The sequence below is a fragment of the Peromyscus eremicus genome, chromosome 9 (genome assembly GCF_949786415.1).
Source record: "Peromyscus eremicus chromosome 9, PerEre_H2_v1, whole genome shotgun sequence".
In the NCBI taxonomy this organism is placed as follows: domain Eukaryota; kingdom Metazoa; phylum Chordata; class Mammalia; order Rodentia; family Cricetidae; genus Peromyscus; species Peromyscus eremicus.
This window is the reverse complement of record NC_081425.1, coordinates 107,642,601-107,665,412: the sequence shown is the minus strand read 5'-3', so window position 1 is coordinate 107,665,412 and position 22,812 is coordinate 107,642,601. Positions and strand designations below refer to the sequence as shown.

Genomic DNA, 22,812 nt, shown 5'->3' with positions numbered 1-22,812 from the left:
GGGCTTTAACCCCACACCTCCATGCTAAAACAGAGAGACAGAGAAGGTATGAATTATTGCTGGTGGCCACAGTGGCTCCTTGGATAAATCCTGAGCTGGGCCATGCGGAGTTAGCCAAGGTTCCTAAACTGAGAAAGAAACCTCAGCCTAGCCCCAGTGCTTACTTGGACTCACAAGGGTTTTCACCACAATGAGCCTCAATTTATCTATCTGTAAAGTAGGATTCCAAATAATATATGAGGCTATTATAAAACATATGTCCTGGGCTGGGTACTGTGACTGAAGAGGAGAAGTGGCCTTACAGAAAGGAACTGACATTCTAGGAGGAAAGACAGAACATAGATGAACAAGGAAATACATGTACTCTATCATGTGGAATGTTGTTTTATAAAGAAGGCAAGAGGGAGTGGGAAGAGTAAGAAAGAGTGTCCTCATGACACTCCTGGGAATAAAGGAAGACATTCTCACATGGCACAGAGACATTCCCAGGAAGCTAGGTGGACAGGATGGGCCATAAGAGGCAGAGGAGACAGCAAGCTCAAAGGCCCTGAAGTGGCCTGTGCTTCTCCGGTACCCAAGGAGGCCAGTGTGGCTGCAGCAGTGCTCAGGGTCAGATAGGTACTGCCTTATTGCTATGGCAACAGCCCAGACCTTTGCTCTGAGTGAGATGGAGGTTCACTGGATCTTTTCTAGCACTTAAGTGACAGGACCAAGTTTAAAAAGAACATTTCAGAGTATGAAATAGACTAGTGGGAAGTAAAGAATGAGTGAGAGGTTACTGGACAAGTGGAGGGAGAAGTAAAGGAGGGTTGGAGTCCAGGAAGAGGGAGGGGAGTGGGGGTGAGGAGCTGGAGTCAGGATCCAGCTTGAAAACAGAGTAGAAGGGATTTGATGATGGACAGTGTCCGTGGTAAGAAAGTGTGAGAAACGTCCAGCACGACCTCAAGACTGTAAGCCTCAACACCTGGCTGAAGGGAGGGAACATGTTAAGATGGGATGATGGTGCTTTCTGCTCTCTGTAGGGCTGTTTCAGAGATAACATGTGGAGAGAGACGTGAATGCACCCCTTTCCTTGAACTTCCCCTGTGGAGGGGAGATGAGAAGCCAGAAAGCCACCTGGAGTACTTTATTCTCAAATCCTCCTATATGCTAACGTTCAAGCTGAAAGAAACTGCTGATTTAAGTCCCTGCCCTTAGAAAACTCTGTAGACTTCTGGTGGGAACCACAGCACACCATCCAGGAGCATCCCCAGGATTTCGGACTTTCTGTTTGCATGCTTGAGCAGCTAGACCATGAGTCTCAGCTGTGTTCCTTCAAGACTCTCCCTATTATTTAAGCTGTAACTTTACCGCTTTTATCCACCTTCCCCATACTATAGGGCTCAATCTCCCTACTGCTTGTGTTTAAGTGGAAAAAATGTCCAGAAACATTGTGTGTGTTCATGTGTGTCTGTGTGCACATGTGTGAGGTTCATGGCCTCTGGAATCCAGATATCTGCCTTGGATGTCTTTTCTCAGTGTCATCTTTCTATTTTTTTTTTTTTGTGACAAGTTCTCCTCCTTGGCCTGAAGCTCACCAAGGAAGCTGTGAGTTCCAGAGGCCCTGCTGCCTTGACCTCCCCAGTGCAGAGATTGTCAGGGTGTGTCACCACAGCCTGTGTATGTGGACCCTTGCAATGAACTCTGGTCCTTGCACTTTCATGGCAAGTACTTTATAAAACAGGACATCTCCCAACTCCCTCCAGAAATGCTTTTCCTTTCCTAACCATTCCCTATGTGGCTAAGGTTGTTTGTCCCGTTTGGGGCCACACTGGGTCTGACTTGCTGTAACATTCACACTTTGAAGCTGTTCTAGACTCTCCGGGCATAGGTTTGGCAGGAGTTATTTTTGAGTGGCAGCCCAGTGATACATTCATTTGGGAACTTGGCAGACATGAGCTCAACATCTCCTCCATCATTCATTTTGTGAAGGTGGCCTATAATATGCCAGCACACTCACCAGTGAGTCCACAGAAAGGCTCCTGAATCTAAATCATGGACTTCTTCCTCCATGGAGCAAATGGGAAGAATGTGGGAAACTGAGATTGTCCAATGCAGAGAATAATACTGTGTGGGGTGTCTGCTTGGGGGTGATAGGAGAGGGTTTGGAGAGGGGTTCAAAGAAACCCGGCCTGTGGAATGGGGCTCTAGCTCCTCTAAAGACTTCTTAAAGTCATGTGAGGATGGTGCTTCTGCATGCTTGCTCTCTCTGGTCGGCTCCCTTGCCTGTTTTTCTCTCTCCCTCAGTCCTGCTCACTCATACTCTGGTTCCTATAACAGATATTTACTGTTTATGAGTCAGCGTTGTGCTAAAGATGGAGGACATTTCCTCAAATACTACAGGAACCTGCCAATACTCAACTCTCTTTTTTTTTTTTTTTTGAGACAGGGTTTCTCCATGTAGTTTTGGTGCCTTTTCCTGGATCTTGCTCTGTAGACCAGGCTGGCCTCGAACTCACAAAGATCCACCTGCCTCTGTCTCCCGAGTGCTGGGATTAAAGGCGTGCACCACCACCGCCCGGCAATACTCAACTCTTTTTATCTTGAAACCAAGTCTACAGAGCTTGGAGCTAGAAGGGATGTTAGGGAAAATGTTGTTCATAATTTTGAAAAATGTACCAGGCGTGTGATAAGGAGAAGGAAAAGCTAGCTTCAGGAGCATGGTCCTGTGTATGCATGTAGCATGCATGTTTGTGATGGTATGTGAATATATGGGTGTGTGTGTGTGTGTGTGTGTGTGTGTGTGTGTGTGTGTGTGTGTATGTGTGTGTCTGTATTGATGCAAGAGGCATCTTCCTCAGTCCCTCCCCACCTTATTTTCTGAGACAGTTTTTCACATTGAACGTGGTGCCTACCCAGTTGACCAGGCTGTTGACTGACTAGTCAGCTCCAGGGGTCCCCTGCCTCTGCCTGCCCAGTGTTGGGATTGCAGCAAGCCTTGCTCTGTGTTGCTGGGGTCCAAACTCAGGAGCTCTTGCTTGCATAACAAGCACTTCATTGACAGGGCCATTTCCTCAACACTCCTTTTTTTTTTTTTTTTTTTTTTTTGGCCAGCCCAGGTTGACTTTGAACTTGTGCCATGTCCATTTGATAAGATGTTCAGTGAAATGAGGAACAGCTGGCTGGTCTCACTAGTGATGGCTGAGTAAGGAGTAAGTGTGCAAACAGCTGGCATGCTTCCTCACAGGCTTCTCACACTTTAATCCCACCTCTGGCTTTGGGAATAGCCTGGTATCAACAATATGCAGTATAACTTCTACAAGCCTAAGGCATGCATGGCATTCTGGAAGTGGTGTCCACCTTGTGAGTAGCCTTTGGAAGGCATCACAGGTGGGCACTGACCACATGACATGAGCTCTGCTAGTCCACAAGGATGTCCACTTCCTGTCCTGGTCGTTATTTTGGACTTCTTGCAGGCTTCTCTTCCTGGCCTGTGTTGCTGGCTGTCACGTGGTAACAGGTTTCCCACCTCCATAGACTTCCAGACCATGTGCACAAGGCTGAGTTTTCAAAGGAGAGCTTCCTAGTCATTACATGGAGAATGACAGCCAGTTGACATAGGGTACCTACACAGCGTTGGACAAAGAGCCCAGTTTCTTCTGCTGTCTAGACTCTCCCCTGTAGCTGGAGAATTTCTCTCCAGCTCCCGCCACCAAGTCCCGCCAGTCCCAGAGCCCACTTATAAAATAAACACACAGACTCTTACATTATTTAAACTGCTTGGCCATTAGCTCAGGCCTGTTATTGTCTAGCTCTTACTCTTATATTTAGCCCATTTCTATTAATCTTTACTTTGCCACATGGCTCATGGCTTACTGGTACCTTACATCTTCCTTGTCCTGATGGCGGCTGGCAGTGTCTATCCCTCAGCCTTCCACTTCCCAGAATTCTTTTCCTTGTCCCGCCTATACTTCCTGCCTAGCCAATGGCCAATCAGTGATTTATTTACTGACCAATCAGCAACACACTTGACATACAGACCATCCCACATCAGGACAAGGAAGATGTAAGGTACCAGTAAGCCATGAGCCATGTGGCAAAGTAAAGATTAATAGAAATGGGCTAAATATAAGAGTAAGAGCTAGACAATAACAGGCCTGAGCTAATGGCCAAGCAGTTTAAATAATGTAAAAAAAAAAAAAAGGGCTAAATATAAGAGTAAGAGCTAGACAATAACAGGCCTGAGCTAATGGCCAAGCAGTTTAAATAATGTAAGAGTCTGTGTGTTTATTTTATAAGTGGGCTCTGGGACTGGCGGGACTTGGTGGCGGGAGCTGGAGAGAAATTCTCCAGCTACAAATGGCGTCCAACGTGGTGGCAAGAGTTTCCACCTAAAAACTTAGAAAAAAGATTCTAAAACGGACCTAAAACAGCTTCCTAATTGTCTCTCTCAAATAAGCGGCAGCTGCCGGTTTGAGCTACTGGCGGGTTCCTAGCGTGCGTTCTCGACCTGCAGTATGGTGGGAATGAGGCCTCTGCAAGTAACACATTAAGCTATGTGGTGGATTTAGCCTTTGCTAGTACAAAACAAAAAAAAAGAAGTTTCTGGGCTACACGCTACTTTGGTAAAAGTGTAGACCCACTATTTCTGAGAGTTACGGCTCCCAGAGCTGGCGGAAAGCGGACCACCGCCATGTTGGGAAGCTGAAGTGGGCAGAGCCAGCAGCCACTGCCCCATTTCAGGTTTAGAAGGCTGCAGTTTAAAGCAATAGGCTCACGCTAATATAAAAAAATAAGCCACGTAAAGATGGCTACCACACAAAGAATCTGGATTATGTTCTCTTTGATATTCGTAACTGCAGAAAAACATTTGATTGTAAAAGCTGTTGAGTTATGCCAAAATGTATATTTTAAAGGTACCTTGACTTCAAAATTTGGATATAAGGATATGTTGCTTTGGAAAAGAGTCTCTGCTCTTGTTTCCACAGAAAGCCAGAGACTATGGATTTGTTCCAGATTAAGATACATCAGGTTTGACCAGCCAAGACCCCCTGAAAGGTCTCCAGTGACACCATGGCCCAGATGATTCAACATCCAGAATGATTTCAAGGCAACTGGCTCAGACGATACAGCCTCATGGACTACTCCATGATCCTAAAATTTTCTTCGTGTCCCCATAAGATACAGCGCCCCCCTCCAGCACGAAGTAGTAAGAGAAGCTACGCCCAAATTCCCAAATATACCAAGCTGGCTTTAGAGATGGAATTGGCTCACTCCCCCTCTAAACCCAGACATATTGCTCAAAAAAAAAAAAAAAAATGGTTAAGAGATTCTTATGTCCCAAATCAGAAGAGCCCTCTGGTGTGGGACAGACAAAAACCAATATTTTTATTTAAAGCAGGTTGATTATAAATACAATCTCTTTCTAAAGAAAAAAAGGGGATAGTTTAGATATGATAGGATGAAAGGGTAGATTAATGAACCTACTTTTAAAGAGTAACAACTTGTTTAAAATGTTTTACATCGCTATAGATTTTAGTTTATTGATACAAGTTTAAACTTAATTTTGTTATACTGTATATATATTTCTATTCTTGTTTGAGATATTATGTTTATGTAACTCATTTAAAATTATAATGGATAATTAAAAAATAGATTAATAATTAGTCATCTATGATAATCATATTTGTAGCCATGTTAGTTAAGTCTTTTAGGTATACATAGTTATATTTCAGATAGATAGGTAGTCTTCAAACACTTCAAAGACCTACAGAATATGGCATTTAAAATGTTTTAAAAATTTAGACTTTCTGGACAATGAGACATGTCTGCTCCTGACAGCACCGATTTACTTCAGAGAGGAGGATGGGCATCGAAGACACTCCATACGGAGTTTATCTTCACCTTGACAAAAATAGCCATTTGGGCAAGAAACTGTTCTTGCCTGGACTGTCTGATCAACTGGACATGCAGGACCCATACAAAGGTGACCACTGAACTTTGCTTGACAAAATGGTCCTTCAGGTTCCTGCTTTGCAGAGAAAACTGCCAGACATTCTACAGGACACAGAGAAAAGTGAATAAGAGACTCTAGGCCTGTGGGCTGAAGACAGATGCCCCAACTTTACAAGAGAACTTTGAATGACTGTCCAGGCTGCCAGCTGTCTCTGTCTACCCTACAAGACTCCTAAAAGTTGCTTATATCCTTCTCCATTTCTCAGGTAGTAGTATATCCTTCTGAGGTCTTTGATGTGGTTAAAGACTAGATACTTACAATTTTCCTTAGTTATAATAAAAGATAAGTTAGATATAAAACCTTAAACTTACAAATATAAGATAGATAGGATCTCTTCTTTAATATTGTAACTGTAATTCTTGCTTGATAATTGTTTTGTTATATGTAATTTTACTATGTTAAAGTTAAAACCTTCCTTTTTAAGAAAAGAAAAGGGGAAGTGCTGAGGGATGGTCTGTATGTCAAGTGTGTTGCTGATTGGTCAGTAAATAAATCACTGATTGGCCATTGGCTAGGCAGGAAGTATAGGCGGGACAAGGAAAAGAATTCTGGGAAGTGGAAGGCTGAGGGAGAGACACTGCCAGCCGCCATCAGGACAAGGAAGATGTAAGGTACCAGTAAGCCATGAGCCATGTGGCAAAGTAAAGATTAATAGAAATGGGCTAAATATAAGAGTAAGAGCTAGACAATAACAGGCCTGAGCTAATGGCCAAGCAGTTTAAATAATGTAAGAGTCTGTGTGTTTATTTTATAAGTGGGCTCTGGGACTGGCGGGACTTGGTGGCGGGAGCTGGAGAGAAATTCTCCAGCTACACTCCCCTCTTCACAATTACATGGCCCTGTTCCTCTGCAAAGGGTCATATTTTACAAGATAATTTAGCAGGCTGTGGCTGCACAGAAACCAGACATCATCAACCTTTTTTTTTTTTTAAATCATTGCTTTGTTCTGTAAAGCGAAACCACATTTCCCTATTCTTCTTCCTCTGCCTGAAGTCACTCAACTGGCCATTCCTGCAAGCCTTCACAGAATGAAGGCTACAGGTTTTCAGTTTTGGGGAGCTATTACTTCAGTCAACCTGACATCGCTTTTGACCTGATTCAGGCACTTACTTATACCTCAAGAAGGTGGCTGTCCACCAAGGTGAGAGGGAGGGCCTCCTGAAGGCCTCTAGAAGAACACATACTCCACTGAACCTCCACAAGCGCAAACCTCATCATGCTTTGGCTCGGTTTGAACTGTACTGGGAGTCCTCTTAGAGGGAGAGTGGAGTTATTCTCCTGATGTATAAATGAAGGTGCAGTGGGAGCACCTGAGGAAGCCTATGGGGACTGTTAGCACCACATTCCTTACTGGCTGCATTAATAGCTACTTGCAGGCGCTTCCCAGCTCCCTCCACACAGTTCTCTGGAGTCCCTTTGGGTTTTGCTTAATTCATTTCTGCACTTCTGGGCCTCCCAAACTGAGCCTTGTGCTTCTCAGGTAAGTGATCTCTCGCTGAGCTGCATCCCCCTCCCATTCTGTTTTTGTCTCTAGAAGTGAGTGGACACATGTCTCCAATCAGCAAAGAAACACTTACCCGGAGTGCTTCATGTTCTGAGGCTTATCCATTCGGACTGCGAGTTTGATCTTGAGGTCTTGATCGGGGCAGTTTTTGGAGACTGTCATTTTGTGCCACTCAGATTGTTTGGGGCTGTTTGGGGTGGGGTGGAGGATAACCTGGAAGGAGAAAGCACACGTGTTTTTGTCAGAAAATAGAAGCAACACACAGTCGTGGCTTTTAGGATTTGACACACTGATGTGAAGACATGTGACCACTGCCCAGGCCCCACGGAGGAGACTCCTCTATTAACTGGCTGGCTCGGCTCAGTCATAGCTACGGATAAAATATTCTCTCAATTCCTTCTTTCTCTCACTGGCTAAGTTTCTAGGAGCAAGGAGGGTGACTTTGTGAGCCTGCTTTGGCTTTTCTAAGATTCAGAAGTAGGAGGGTAGCCTGAGAAAGAGAGCACTGCCCATCTCCTATCAATCATGGCAGCTGCTCAAGAAGGAATGTACGTTCATAATAGACATCTCTGGGGCTTTTCTTTCCCATTTTCTAGAACTTTCACCATTATAAGAAGAGAGACATTTCAAAGCCCGTGGGGGAGACAGAAGGGCAGGAGATTGGGATGGGAAAAACCTGTGTAGGGTCCCACATGGGTCACAGTTGGTGGTCCCTGCACTGGGATCCTCCTCACTGTGCTTTGGGTGGAAGAGCCCAAAGTGCCCTCTGCTCTGGAAGATGCTGGTTGCCAGCATGTCACACACACCTTGCTGGGCTGGGGCTGCTTGAATCCTTGGGGTTTGGAGGGTAGAGCATAGCTGGGAGGCCACCCAGGGCTCTACCACACTCCACTGCTGGAGAGTAGTTTTGATCAATTAGACTGATAATGATGCACTAGAATGTAATGTTCTATGTGTTGCTTTTATATTAATGTACATTCAAAAACATAAGCCCTATATAAAAATAAATGACTGTACTTGATTCTCTGGCTCTGCGATTCCACATGCATATGTTTGGCCAGCCAAAGATTTAAGAGATTTGGGAAGAAAATAATTGTCTGCACAGAACACACACACACACAGTTTTTTTTCCTTGTGTTCATTCCCTAACCAGCACAGAATAAAAGCATTTACATAGCATTTACATTTTTCTTCATGATGTATATAACATACATGATAGATGTGGAGTCTACAGGTGATTTAAAGAATATGAAAAGATGTGTGAATGCAGCACCTAGTACACAGGGACACAGCATGTGGGATTTGAGATCTTCAGGGCCTCGGGAGCAGCCCCCAAGGGTGCTGAGTCATGGTGGCACCTTGCTAGTTGTGGTGGTGCTAAGCTATCCTTAGGGACAGGCGCCATTCTAGTGAGTTTCAGGGGCTCTGTCACCTCATGCCTGGCACTCTGACACCTTGTTCTGTCTGTGACATTTACCTGACTTTTACCTCAAGTTACAGTACTGAGCAGGCCAGGGTATGGCCTTAGCATTTCCTTGCTATTTGCCAGGACTCAGCATGCAAGCTAGAACTCAGCCATTTCCTCGGTTCCAGGGAATCCTTTAAAACATAAAATTACGTTTATTTATTACTTATTTATGTTGTGTATGAACGTGTGACTATATGTTCCACAGTGTGAGTGTGTATGTTTGTGTGTGTGTGTGTATGTGTATGCAAATGTGCATAGGCCAGAGAGAAAAATTGCAGAAGTCAATCCTCTCCTCCCACCACATGGGTTCTGAGGGTTGAACTCAGGTTGTCAGGCGTTGTGTCCTCTGTCTGCTAAGCCACCTCACTGGTCTCCACAGCGGATTTTAACAAGTTGGCCTAACTGCATCTTTGCCCTTTTTTTGGAGACAGAAGGAAATGAGCTGTCCATCCTATCATAGCTGATGATGTGCTGAGTTAGTCTAGTGGGAGAGAGGTCCAGGAGGGGCACAGGGCCAGGAGGGGCACAGGGCCAGGAGGGGCACAGGGCCAGGAGGGGCACATGTTGGCAAGCAGCAGAGGGAGGGCTGGGAAGAGCATGATGGCCAGGCCAGGGGCAGAAAGTCCTTGGCTTCCTTCAGCTCCTGCTTGCCTGGTAAAGTCAGTGCAGGAGAGGTCTCTGTACACCAGAAGTTCATTAACAGCCCTCCACCAGATGGACCCTGGGTGCTGTTCCTGGTGGCGATATGGTGTCCATTCAGAATGCAAATGGCCACAGCTCATTACTGGCCACTCCACAAAACCTTCTCCTGAGCTCCCTTGCAGTCATTCTCGGTTAAGGCCTCTGCAGGGTCCCGGCATTTCTGTCTCCATCAGCAGCCTGCCACGCTCAAGGTGGGCTGGAGTCCCCTTCCTGTGTGTCTGCACTTGGAAGCATGAGGCCCTTCTGGACGTGTGGGGGCCACAGGCAGACCTGTCATCTCATCTGGGCATTCCAGGCTGCTGCGTAAGTACTCTGTCGTCTTGGACAAGGCCCATATGTGCTGTGCTTTGATGTGGGGATATGAACTGGCTGCCACAACCCACCCTACAGGAAGCTGAACCCCAGCAATCAGAGCTCCTCTTCCTGGTGTGGGCACGGGGCATCCCTCTGAGACTGCCAAACCTTTTTTTTTTTTTTTTTTTTTTAAACCAGACTGATCTCTGGTCTGAGCCAATTTCTCTCTCCCTACCTGCTTGCATTCCCCAGGAAAGGCAACCCCACTTCACAGAGGGTCCACCTCTTGCTGTGTGCATTTTTCTCAGGACTCAGGCAGAACACTTCCCACACTGCACTGTAACTTGTGGCTTTTATGTCTGTGCTCTGTAAGTGTTGGCGGCTGAGGATTTCCACCTAAGTTTACTTGCGTTGTTCACCCTGTGTGCAGCACTAACGCCCAAACCCAGCAGACCTGCCACTGCACGGGTTGGATACATTTGCTAACCCTGCCATGCTGGCGAGGGTGTGGGGACAGGCACATTCACACTGTTGCTACATGTAAAAACTGGCATATAGACAATCTGGCAGTCTATGTCAAAATTCAAAATCTGATCAGCAAAACAATTTTTAGGAAATTTTATTTTACAGGTAGATAAGCACATGCAAAGAAATATGCTTAAGGCAACTCAGTAAAGCATTGTTTATACTACTAGAGATGAAATATTCTAAACACTCATCACTAGAAGATCTATTATATCAAACCTACACACACAATTGAATACTATACATCTATGCAAAAGGAGACAGGTTACTATGGCCTATACTGGACTAATTTTCAAACTGATAGATCAATCAATGTATATATATATATATATATATATATATATATATATATATATACAGTTTGTGCCTGTTTTATTAAAAGAGGAACATATACTCATATATAATCATATATACCATAATCTCTATGAATCTTTTGTTCACTTAAGGAGGATTCATTTGGTTTAAAATGTGGGAAAATAAGTAAATCACTCCCTCTTAGACACTCTGGAAGGCTGGAGTTGGGAGTGAATGTGGTCCTGGGTGGTATAGACCTCTCCCTACTTTCAAGGAATTTTTTCAAGAGTACATTAAAAAAGATTTGTTTATTTTTAAAATTTTATGTGTATGAGACCTAACAGGATGGAATAAACTGAAGATGGCTGCAGGGACGAAGCTAACCCCGGGGCTCTGGTGCGAGGCTCTGCTCAGCTGGGTAGAACTAGCTCACCACATAGATCCACGCGGTGTACAGAGTGGCTGCACGTGAAACACATGGTGCTGCCTGCGCCTCGGATTCAGTGGAGAGTTCCTGAAGCGTGAAGGGGGAAGAGGCTAGTGTCCAGTCACGAAGAAGTGAGTCCCTGGATGGATAGCAACACTCTCTCGGCCTCCACCCACCACCTTGTTTACTTCTCCACCGGGGCAATGCAGTGTGAAGATGATTGGTGAGCTGCCAGCACTCCTGACCAGTCACTGCATCCCTCTGGGCTCCTGTGACTATCTGCCTTGGAGGACACTTGTGAGATCCCCGGAGGGCTGAGCCTAATACCATCACCAGTACAGCATCGCCGTGGATGGAATTGGGGTGGCTGGACTCTCTGTGCCTCCGGCTGTGGACAAGTTTCTCACACTTTTCGGAAATGGTTTGTCACATCTCTACCAGGAAAGTTGGAATGCTGGTTTAACCTAAGCAGAATAACCACACGGAAGTGGTGAGTGCTTGGGAGACACGAATGTCTACTCTCTCCTACCTTGCCTTCTCCCTAGCGTATGATTTCCTGGGGACTTGGGCCTTGCAAAGTGCAGCTGCGCACTCAGTTGATATGACCATTTGAGATTCTGAGATTCTCCAGGAAGCTGGCAGGGTGCTTCGGCAGGAGGGCATCTGGATGACACAGTCACTACAAATAGGTGAGCAATGGTAGGTGGCTGAGGGAGTGGTGCCGCACTGCGTGGGCCCTGCTGGAGAGGGCAGGGCAGCCCGTGTTGTGAAGAATATGGACCCACAAATTGTAGAATGCTCAGTGTATCCTTCAAGAAAAGAAGCTATGCAAAAGGGGTCGTCCATTTTCTCTCAACCCAGCAAGGGTGAGGAAAGCATGATTTAGCCAGAAGATAGCCACTGTGAAATGTTCCGTGTGGATTTATCCCAGGCGTTTTAGGTGTAACAGTATCTATTCAAAATTAACAAGCCAAACTTCCAACTCCCATTCTTCACAATGTGCTGGTCTCATGCTTGGCAACATGGGGTGTGAATTTTTCAGGGCATAAAGCTCATCACAGAGGAAATTAATTAAAATGAGATCATTTGAGTGAACTTGAACAGAAAAAAAATATAGACTCACTGAAGCAAATCAAGCAACTGACTAGTCTAAGGTCTGAAGACACTGATGATGTTTGGACCAGAGTTACAAACCAAGGTGTAAGGAGAACTATGTCTCTCAGGGACGTGGCACCACACTTAAGGGGCGTTTCCGCTATTTCGAAGATATTTTGATCACAATATCCCTGGGTCTGGTCTCTGCTGTCCCTGAATGGCTGGGGCAGGATGTTCAGCATTGGATAAGGAGGGAGAATCCTTTTGGACTGGAGTACCCAGCCTGCCTGACTTTCTATTGTCCCCACCTGATATTGGCAGACATAAAAAACCTGTTTGCAGTCAACTTCATCTACACCCTAACTATGTGTGACATCTCAGAGCATGGCACTGTGGACATGATTCCAGGGCAGTCAAGGGTGCTTTACTTAGAGTTGTTTAACAGCTCAGTCAGGTGGTTCACTGACATGCTGGCTTGTGTTCCTGCCACCCGGGACACAACAGGTGGGTCTCGAACCTGTCATTTCCACAGTGTTCTCCATCTGGGAGTAAGCAGAACACTTCAGGTATTTATATTCTGAATGTCCCCATTAAAACACTAGTAATTTCTCTTTTATCTCATTATGTTGATTTTAATGTTGCCAGGACGTTAGGCAGTTAAATACAATGGATCTCACATTAAGCTAGTCAGAGGCTGTACATGTCTTTGCTATCAATAGCTCTCCAGTCTGATGGTATGGAGTCTCCTCAGTCTGTCTGCTGCAGCACATTCTTGTCAGCCAGAGTTTATGGAGGACACCCTGTGTGGTTCCAAGAGGTTGAGAGACTGGTTCGAGGTCTCACAGCTAACACAGCACAGTCCGGGCTGCGGCCCCTCAGCACTTGCACTACGACTTCCTCATGCTTTCAGGGCAATAGAGGCGCCATAGACCCCCTCCATGTTCTGTCACATGCCTTGCTATAGGGAGACTCACCCGTCCGAGCTCCTTGTCTTCCAAGGCCAGGACCCCAGTGCTTTCTGTGAATAGCTTTACTTTAACAGCCGGCAGCGCGTGGGTTGTGGAGAAGTCGCCTTGGGTGCCCCAGCTATGGAGAGAATGACAGATTCAGTGCAGATAGGTGCGCCTTGGCAACGGGTCACTCTTCCCTCTCCCCAGGAAGAGCAAATGCAGGGTGACTGTCACATCCAGTCCCAGTCCCCCAAAGCTGCCGGAGTGACAGAAAATGTTGATAACTTGGGAGGTGAATATGAGGCAGATGCTCAGAAGTTGCCATGGGCCTTCCCAGAGTGCCTTGCAGTTAGCGCCAGAGGAAGAGAGTTTCCCGTTGCTGCTCTCTTCTCTGCAAACAGCACACATTCCCCAGCCTTGCATCTCGGCTAGCACCTGTCCTTACAGAGCGACTTGAGCGGCCACGGGGCCCAGGTGGGAGCTGCTCTCAAGGGTAAGTGGAAAACAGGACTGAGAGGGAGCTCTGGCCCCAAGAAGGTCTGTAAGACGGAAGGCCAGGAGGGAGGGGTTGTCCTTCCCCACTCAGTCTCTGCCCCAGAAGAGAGCCTAGATTCCCCAGCGTGGGGGTGGAGCCAGGGCTTGGCTCACACTGTGGAGCAGCTGTTCAGATGCAGTTTCCTTATTCACCTGTCATCACGCTCTGAGGCCCCGCCTCCATCCATTATGTAGCTACATATTGAGCATCTTGTGGACCTGTCACCCTGTGTACTGAGCCTGCTCTACCTTTTCACGTCACCCCAGGCACTGTTCCAAGGTACAGCCCTGACCCCTCCCTGTGCCCTCACTCTCACCCGCTCCCTTCATGGGCTCTTGCCTCTGCTACCTCTGTACTGCCTGTCAGCTGCACAGTTCTACGTTCACCGCCTTTTTAGGGATGGCCTAAATGTCACCTTCAGAGAGAACATGTCCTCTGATCTCACGGTCTAAGCTGGGACCAGGTACAAACCTATCTTCAGCACAGCATCTCATTCTGCATCCAACCACCAGTGAATTGTGGGGAACTGACCTACTCATGATTGCTGACTTGAGAATTTTCTTACATCCTCTTTACTTCATGAGCACAGGGCTCTCTTCACTTATATTGCACCCCTTACAACTTGGCATAGTGCTTCATACATGGAAGGCATGGAATAAATATTTTTAAATGAATAAATAATATCAAATATATGTTCTTTTGCAGGGGCAGGAAACAGTACAGACAACAGCTTTTATCTACAGATTGTTTTTGCATTATGTAACCAATTTCCCATACTGTCAGGCATTTGTTAAAATCTGGTTTTAATGACTACAGTTTTACATTGTATAAATACATTGTAGTTTATGTAACTATTAGTCTATCGCAGCAACTGAGTTGGATATAAGATACTTAAAGAATTTACCTTGATTGATATTTTCCTTGGGATGGAGACCTAGATGAGAGATGTTTCCACATCAGGAAACCCTTTTATCATTTATGTATACAGTGGTGAACATATTCAAAGTCTGCAATACCTGCTCCTCGGGTACTTCATGTAAAGAGAGAGGCCACCCTACATCTGTTGTTGAGTATAAACCAAGCATGTCATTCTTACCTTGCACAGAGCATTGCTTCTTGCCTTTTCTCTGGCTTATTTTGTCATTATCATTTTACGAGTATTCTTTAAAAAGATTTACTTTTGTTTCATGTGTTTGAGTGCTTTGCACAGATGTATGCATGTATACTGCCTATGTGCTTAGGTGTACATAAAGAAGAGGGGATGAGATCTTCTGGAACTGAGTTAAGGGTGGCTGTGAGCTGCCATGTGAGCTCTGGGAAATAAACCTGGGTCACCTGCAGGAGCAGCAAGTGTTCTGAAAGGATGAGCGATCTCTTCAGCCCTCATGGGTATTTCTTTGACTCTTAGTGGGCTTCACAGTTTACTCTGTGCTTATTGGCTGCTTTTATTTCTTCTTTCATAAAATTGTAGAAACACGACTGTTTGTCTCAATGTTGTACTTCAAGAAGCAAATTCCATGAATCTAAGAGGAACAGGACTTTACAAGGAGTGGGCAGTGGATCACCAGAGTAATGGAAAGGAAGGACCGGAAGCCACTGGGGAGCCACAACAGCCACAAAAGCATCAGGGAGTGGAGACCAAGTGGGTGTGAGACAGAACACAGAGAAATGTGCTTTAACCAAACAGCAAAGCCATACACATACAACCGGGAACTTCCAGCTGTGGTTACCAGCACCTTCATAAGGATCTGAGATGGGAGGATTTGTCCTAGCAAAGATGCCATACTTTAAGCAGAACATTACTGCTTAAATCCTGGCTGAGTTACACACAAACTGTAGGGTTTGGGGTGAACTAACTAACACCCCCAGTATATCAGGTCCCTTGAATGTAAAGTGAGTTCACCTCACAGTAATTGTAATTACAATAGCTGAAGACTTGGGGCATGATGAGACCCCAGTAAATCCTGGCTGTCTTTCCATTCCCAAAGTAAGAAACTGTGTAGTAACAGTAGTACATCCCTATAAAGTGCCATCCACCCAACACACACTTATTAAGCACCTCCTGCATCCTGGCTCCTCCAGTTCCACTAAATAACTAGGAAAACATTCACCTCAGTTGACATTTCCCAGGTGAGAAAAGTCAAGATATTGTCCATCCCTTTACAAGGTCCCAGGTCCCTTCATTCCCACCTGATTGGACGCTACCTGCTGGGCACAGCTTGTCCTGCGGTGCTTGCCAGAGAGAGTTCTGGGCTTACTTAGCAGAGACTGATTCCGTCTGCAATGACCACTGCTGCTGCCCCAGGAAGCTCTGCCCAAAGGCCTGCTCTCCTCCTCCTCTCCATCCTGTTTCCTCCTCCTCTCCTTCCTGTTTCCTCCTCCTCTTCTTGGCCTTTTCTGGACTGGGGATTGAACTAGGGTCTCACCCATGCTGGGAAAGTATTCTACCACTAAACTAGAGCCCATATCCTCCCTTTACTTTTTATTTTGACACAGGTTTTCTCACTGATTTGCTCTGGCTGACAATGAATTCATTCGTAGCTCACAGAGACCTTTAGCCTAGGGAGCAGGGATTTCCTGGGCTGCTTAGTAGAAACCAACTCAGTTTGCCTGGGCTCCTGCTGCTACTCAAGGATGCCTTGTTCACAGATCTGTAAAATGGTTCAGACTGACTGAGGGACAGAATGGTACTTATGAGACCCAGAAACTGGATAACTGGATGCAACTCAAGCCATTAGAGGTGACCACCTTCCTACGGGGAGTTTTGGCTCACATCAAGGCGTCAGGTCACAGCTGAACCCTAATTTATCTCTCAGACTTTAAAATAGTAACCTAGTCCATGGAAGCTGGCCAAAGAAGAGATTCTATCCTAAATGAAGACTAGCTATATGATCTTCATGGCAAAGTAACACAGACAGACAGAAAAGACACACACACACACACACACACACACACACACACACACACACACACACCGTTAAAACATTTAAAATGGTGTGAAAACATCAAGGATTTTTCTTTTCCTTAGCACTTCCTCTGCTCCATTGCCTTGGGGGACTTCATTCCACATGCACCGTCACAGACAAAATCACCAAGAATCTGCAAGACAGTCACAGGAGAACACTAAAGCAACCCGGGGCCCTTCCTGAGCCAGAGACTTCTGCAGACATTCTGTCCCAGGCCTCTGAAGCCAGCATGGAGTGAATCTCCCCTAAGCTGAGGAGCCTGGCTGGAGGATGGCTCTTCAGTATGGGCTGTCCTGCATTGTTGACAGGAAACTCCTGTGCTGCCTGAAGGATTGGATTCAGTGAAGGCTACTGCCAGCTCCCTCCTACCAAAAAGGCTTAATTCTCAGACCTTCCTACACCTCTATTCTATGGAGATAAAAGTTATGAAAATGTCCACTCTTTGTCTTTTTCCAGCTTAGGCAAGAACTGGCTCCTTATCATAATTGGTGCCTGGACATTTCCGTGCTAGCCACAACGACTAGTTTAGAAGCATCATAAGTATTTGCATATTATCTTAAAAAATGTGTCAACTATTCTGTGAAATGTCTACACTTATAAACCCACAGTTACAGATGAGGAAACTGAGGCACAGGGATTCAGTAATGTGTCCCAAGGTACTCAGGGGAAGTAAATGACAATCTAACCCCACCACTATACCCCTTCCTTCCTTTATTCCACCACATACACTCTTGAGTGAGTTAATCAATTATCCCTGCAATTCCAGGGAAACTCCATTTTGAGACTGCTGGGATTCTGACTCACCTTGAGCTCTAACTTTGGATTTATTATTTAATGTGTTTTCTACAACACTACACTTGACATACATACAAATTAGCCAGTGGAGATGCATCAGAAACTTTGGTGTTTCAGTGGGCCACGCATCAATAAGCAAATCTATTTCTCTTTGCTGTGTTTTCCCTGCCCTTTTCTCCTGCTGAGTGTCGACTATGGCTGCTAAGATGAAAACCTCCTTTAAAAGCTTCCCAGGATGGAAACACAAGTGCACTTTGATTTGAAAAGACCAGGGGCTGATGAGATTTATCTCAAGCCAAGGTTGGGAAGGTTAACTGACTGACTTCTCTCTGCACACAGGGCAGATAAAATCCCACGGGTGAGCTGTCCTTTCTCTGTGAGTCTATCACCAATTGCACCATAGTTACCCTGTTCAGCTAGCTTACAAAACCCTAACAGAGCCACCGATTACAGAGGGCTTATGTTTACTCTGACCCTCTACTCAGAGCGTTCTACGGATCATCTCATTTAAGCCTTCTGGTGGCTCTGTGAAGAACACCCAGTTGCACCATAATTTTATAAATGGAGAAAGTCAGGTTTGAGGAGGTTAAGCAATTGGACCAGGACCTCAGCGCATCACCAACGGGGGACTCAAAGTCCGAGTTTCTGATCTCAACACCGCAGTATTGAACCAGAGTCCTCTGTCTCTCAGGAACTTTCCGATGCAGATGTCCCACATCTGCCTGCCTTGTTTGAGGATGAGCAGCGTTTTCAGCAAATCCTGCTTCCTGTACCAAGGACAGTGGCTGATACACAGTACATCCTTAGTTATTAGCCAGAAAGGGAGGGGTGACAGGATGTGAACCATCATGTCATAGGTTTGGGGGGCTGAGGAGATGAGACAGGAGGTAACCATGACTGTGACAGCCTCTTGTACCTGGGCCTTGATCACCTTTAGGAGACGGTAGTGTTTTGGAGCACAGTGACTCTGGATGCCGTGATGTCTGGCGGCATGTGGAGCACAGCATCAGACGGCTCTCTGGGAAGCCAGGCGTGGCTGTTGGTGGGTCAAACAACGGTTGGCTCTCAAAGTTAAGGGCTGGAAGGGGTGTGGATGCCAGCGACAATAAGGTTAGGAGGTGCCACAGGTTATAAATGAAGACTCTAGAGAAGTTATCACCTACAGTCGTATATCTCCAAACGTGACTGCGTGTGTGGTGGGGCACCTGCATCTGTCCAGTTGATCAATGCCGAGTCACCACAGCTAGGGACTGTGCTGAATTAGTCCTTCAGTGGGGATGTCATCTGTAAGTATCCACCACAAGCAAATCACCACATCAGGTGCTTCTAGGTCCAGCACCAGGAGGACATCACCCATGCTGCTAGGTCCAGCATCTATCAGTAGGATATGGTCCAGCATCAGTAGGACATGGTCCAGCATCCGTAGGACATGGTCCAGCATCAGGAGGACATGGTCCAGCATCAGGAGGACATGGTCCAGCATCAGGAGGACATCCCCCATGCTGCTAGGTCCAGCATCAATGAGTAGGATATTTCCCACGTGTGCCTCTTTCTCCTGGGGGGAGCCCATATGCAGAAGTGACAGCATTTAAGAGTGTGAGACATGGTTTCCTTCTATAAAATTAGAAATGGTACCAAGCCTAGAAGTACGAACAGAGACATTGAGATTCCATCTTACATCAGAGGCTAGAACCAGCAAAGAGCAGCCGTTGAGGAAGTGGGGGTGGAGAACACCTGTGCACTATTGCTTGGCATGTAAGTCAGTATAGACCCTACAGAAACAAGCATCGAGCTTCCTCCTAACAAACTACATGACCCAGTGCCGCACACCTGGGTGTATACCTGAGCAACCTCAAATCACCGCAGAGATTTGCACAACCCATGTTTACTGTACTGTTCAGAGTAGCCATGTGGAATCAGCCTACATGGCCCATTAACACAATAAAGAAAATATGTGTACACACAGTGGGATTCTTGTCAGCCACAAGGAAGAATGAAATTATGTCACTTAGGGGAAAATGGATAGAACTGAGATTATCATGTAAAGTTTTCTCTCATATGCATAATACACGTGTGTGTGTGTGTGTGTGTGTGTGTGTGTGTGTGTGTATGAGGGTGTGTATGTGTGTGTATGAGGGTGTGTGTGTATATGTGTGTGTGAATGTGTGTATGTGTATGTGGTGTGTGTGTGGTGTGTATATGTGTGTGAGCGTGTGTGTATGTATGAGTGTGTGTGTATATGTGTGTGTGTGGTGTGTGTGTATGGTGTGTGTGTGGTGTGTGTGTGTGTGTGTGGTGTGTGTGGTATGTGAGTGCATGTGTGTGGTGTGTGTGGTATGTGAGTGCATGTGTGTGGTGTGTGAGTGGTGTGTGTGTTGGTGTGTGTGAGTGTGTGATGTGTGTGGTGTATGCATGTGTGAGTGGTGTGGTGTGTGAGTGTGTGATGTGTGTGGTATGTGTATGTGTATGTGGTGTGTGTGGTGTGTATGTGTGTATGAGCATGTGTGTGTGAGTGTGTGTATATGTGTGTGTTGTGTGTATGTGTGTGTGAATGTGTGTGTGGTGTGTGTGGTATGTATGTGTGAGTGTGTGTGTGTGAGTGTGTATATGTGTGTGTGTATGTGTGTGTGTGGTGTGTGTGTATGAGTGTGGTGTGTGTGTTCGTGTGTGTATGAGTGTGTGTGGTGTGTGTGTGTGTGTGTATGTGTATGTGTGTGTGTGTGTGTGTGTGTGTGTGTGTGTGTGTGCCATGAAACTAGAAGAGGGGAGGAGAGGTAAGAATCTAAAAGGTGGGAGGGGAACAAGAGAGGATAAGGAGGAAAATACACTATAGCATGTATATATATATGGGATCAGTTACATATATACACATATGATATATATATATATATAAAACACACAGATATAAATATATGTATAAGCCAGTTGGGGAGGGTTAAAGGAGGATATAAGCAAAGTGCAGGCATGTATATACACATACCACATGTACATACAACACACACACAAATGCATGCACACAAGAATTACTGAAAATGTGAAAACCATTCTGGGCTCATGAACTACACATAAGCAAGTGGGCAGCTGGAACTGGGCCCCCGGGCATGGCTCTGCCGGCCATTAGTGCATCGGTTTATATGTGTGATAAATAACAATTAAAACAAAGAGCAGTGCTGACCCAGAAGGTTAGTGGAGGGTTTATAGGAGGTGACTATTGCACATGCGGTGTTTAGGTCAATAGTGGGCACACAGAAGGCACCAAGCCTTCAATTCCGGGATCTAGGCCAAGGGTTGACAAGCCCTGACCTGTGGGCCACTTCCAGCTGCCCACTTGCTTATGTGCCACTCATGAGCCCAGAATGGTTTTTACATTTTCAAGAAGCCTTGTGTACATGCATATGTATGTGTTGTGTGCACATGTGGTGTGTGTGTATGCACACCTGTGTGTGTACGTGTGGAGGCTAGGGGAAGAAGAAGAGTGTCCTATTCCGTCACTCTCTACCTTGTTCCCTTGAGACAGCCTCTTACTGAATCGGCTCCATGTTTTTCTGCTAGGCTGGCAGCAGCAAGTTCCAGCTACCTTCCCAGCTCCACCCCCTTCTCACATTGCTGGAATTGATTACAGGTGCGTGGGGTTGGAGGCATGCTCAGCTTTTTACCTGGACCCAAATTCCGGTCCTCATGCTTACCTAGCAGGTGGTCTTCCCCACTGAGCCATCTTCCTAGACTCAAGTCTTAGTTTTCCCATTTGTAAATGATTGAAAACAATGAAATAAGATTAATATTTTGTGATACATGGGGCTGCATTGAAATTAAAGTTTGAAGCATAATGACATTTTATCAGCATGTGCCTGTGCTCATTCACTGAGGTTGTCTGAGGCTGCTGCCACACTGCAGTACCGGCCTTAAGTACACGGCCCACAAGCCTGAAGTATGTGCTCCCTGGTCCTTTACAGAAAAGCCAAGCCCTGTTATCAGTGGCAGAATTGCCTGCTCAGCAATGGAACCATGTTTACCCTCATTAGTACCTTAAAGGTGCGCACCTAGCACACCTGCAAGATCAACTCTAGATGCACGCTTGCCAGAACAGCTCAGCCCATGTGAGAAAACCTGCTGTCCTGTATTCCTCACGGAGCTCTCTGTAGCACTCCTAGTGTCCTGGAAAAATCAGGCTACGGAACTCAATGCATTTCAGACATGTGGTGCCCGAAAGCCGCTCCGAGATCTACTTGAACCTGCTGTCTCACTTTGTCACACTACATTATTACTAATATCTAGTAAGAAGCACGAGTAGCAGACAATTCATATTCCAGGGGCAGGGGTGACTCTAAAATCACAGCACATTATTTCTGCAAATGTACTGCAAGGGGCCACTGCTTTGAAAACCGACACTTTGATCTAGGGAGAAAGCGAGTGCAGGGCGGGAGAGCTCTGGGCAAAGCAACCTCGTACTGTGTGTTTGCTGAGAGCATCTGCTCCATCTCAGCCACATCTCTGTTTACTATTTAAAGCCTCTTATTTGCAGAAGCCTTTTTGGACCATATGTTATCAACAAATGTTGCTAATCAAATACACACAGTAATTTTCATTAGAATTTTCCCCCCACGAACAACAACAACAAAAAACCACATTTGCCATAAAGGGAATATACCTCCCCAAATGACAGCAAACATCCACCAGGAACCTCTCTGATAACAGTAATATTTATGAACACATATGTAAACCAAGAACACACCCATGTCAGGCATATAAAGACCCTTGGGGAACTGGATTTTCTGCAGGTTGGGGTGGGGGTGGGGTGATGTCATTAGTTGCCATGGTGATGCTTAGCATAAGGCCATAATTCATGCCACAGAGATTGGATTTGCATTTATTCAAGGTGTATGGCTCATGTGAGCTGGGTGTTAAATCAGTGCTGCTCATAAAATTAACTGGGCTTTAACAAGAGAGGAGTGTCATTTTGAGGAATGAAAGTGCCCTGGTCCTGTTGCTAAGAGGGAATGTTAATAATTGCCTGGAGGCAACTGCATTAAACTCTTTTGGCCTGCCTTTCAGCTGACTGTGTGATAATGTACTCCAAGCGAATCAATTGTGCCATCACAGTGTGTCTCATGCAGACTAATTGATAGGCTGCGCATTGGGGCCTTTGGAGTACTAGGAAAGCTAGGCTACTTCTCAATCTACATGGAGGAGGCAAAAGTTCTGCAGACCAGGATTGCTGGGAGCTGGAAAGATGGAAAACTTTGTTTGCCTTCCTGGCATTTA

The 22,812-nt window shown here is 45.8% G+C and overlaps 1 protein-coding gene across 13 annotated transcripts in view; it reads right to left on the bottom strand.

Moving 5' to 3' along the window:
• Cadps (calcium dependent secretion activator) overlaps positions 1-22,812 on the bottom strand; it is a 456,343-nt gene that overhangs the window by 175,356 nt on the left and 258,175 nt on the right. For all 13 annotated transcript variants that reach the window (XM_059274214.1, XM_059274212.1, XM_059274215.1 and 10 more), the window contains 2 exons: positions 13,279-13,390; positions 7,573-7,712 (listed from right to left, as the gene is read on the bottom strand). In XM_059274214.1, the coding sequence (XP_059130197.1) occupies positions 7,573-7,712; positions 13,279-13,390 (252 nt within the window). The remainder of the gene's footprint in view (positions 1-7,572; positions 7,713-13,278; positions 13,391-22,812) is intronic.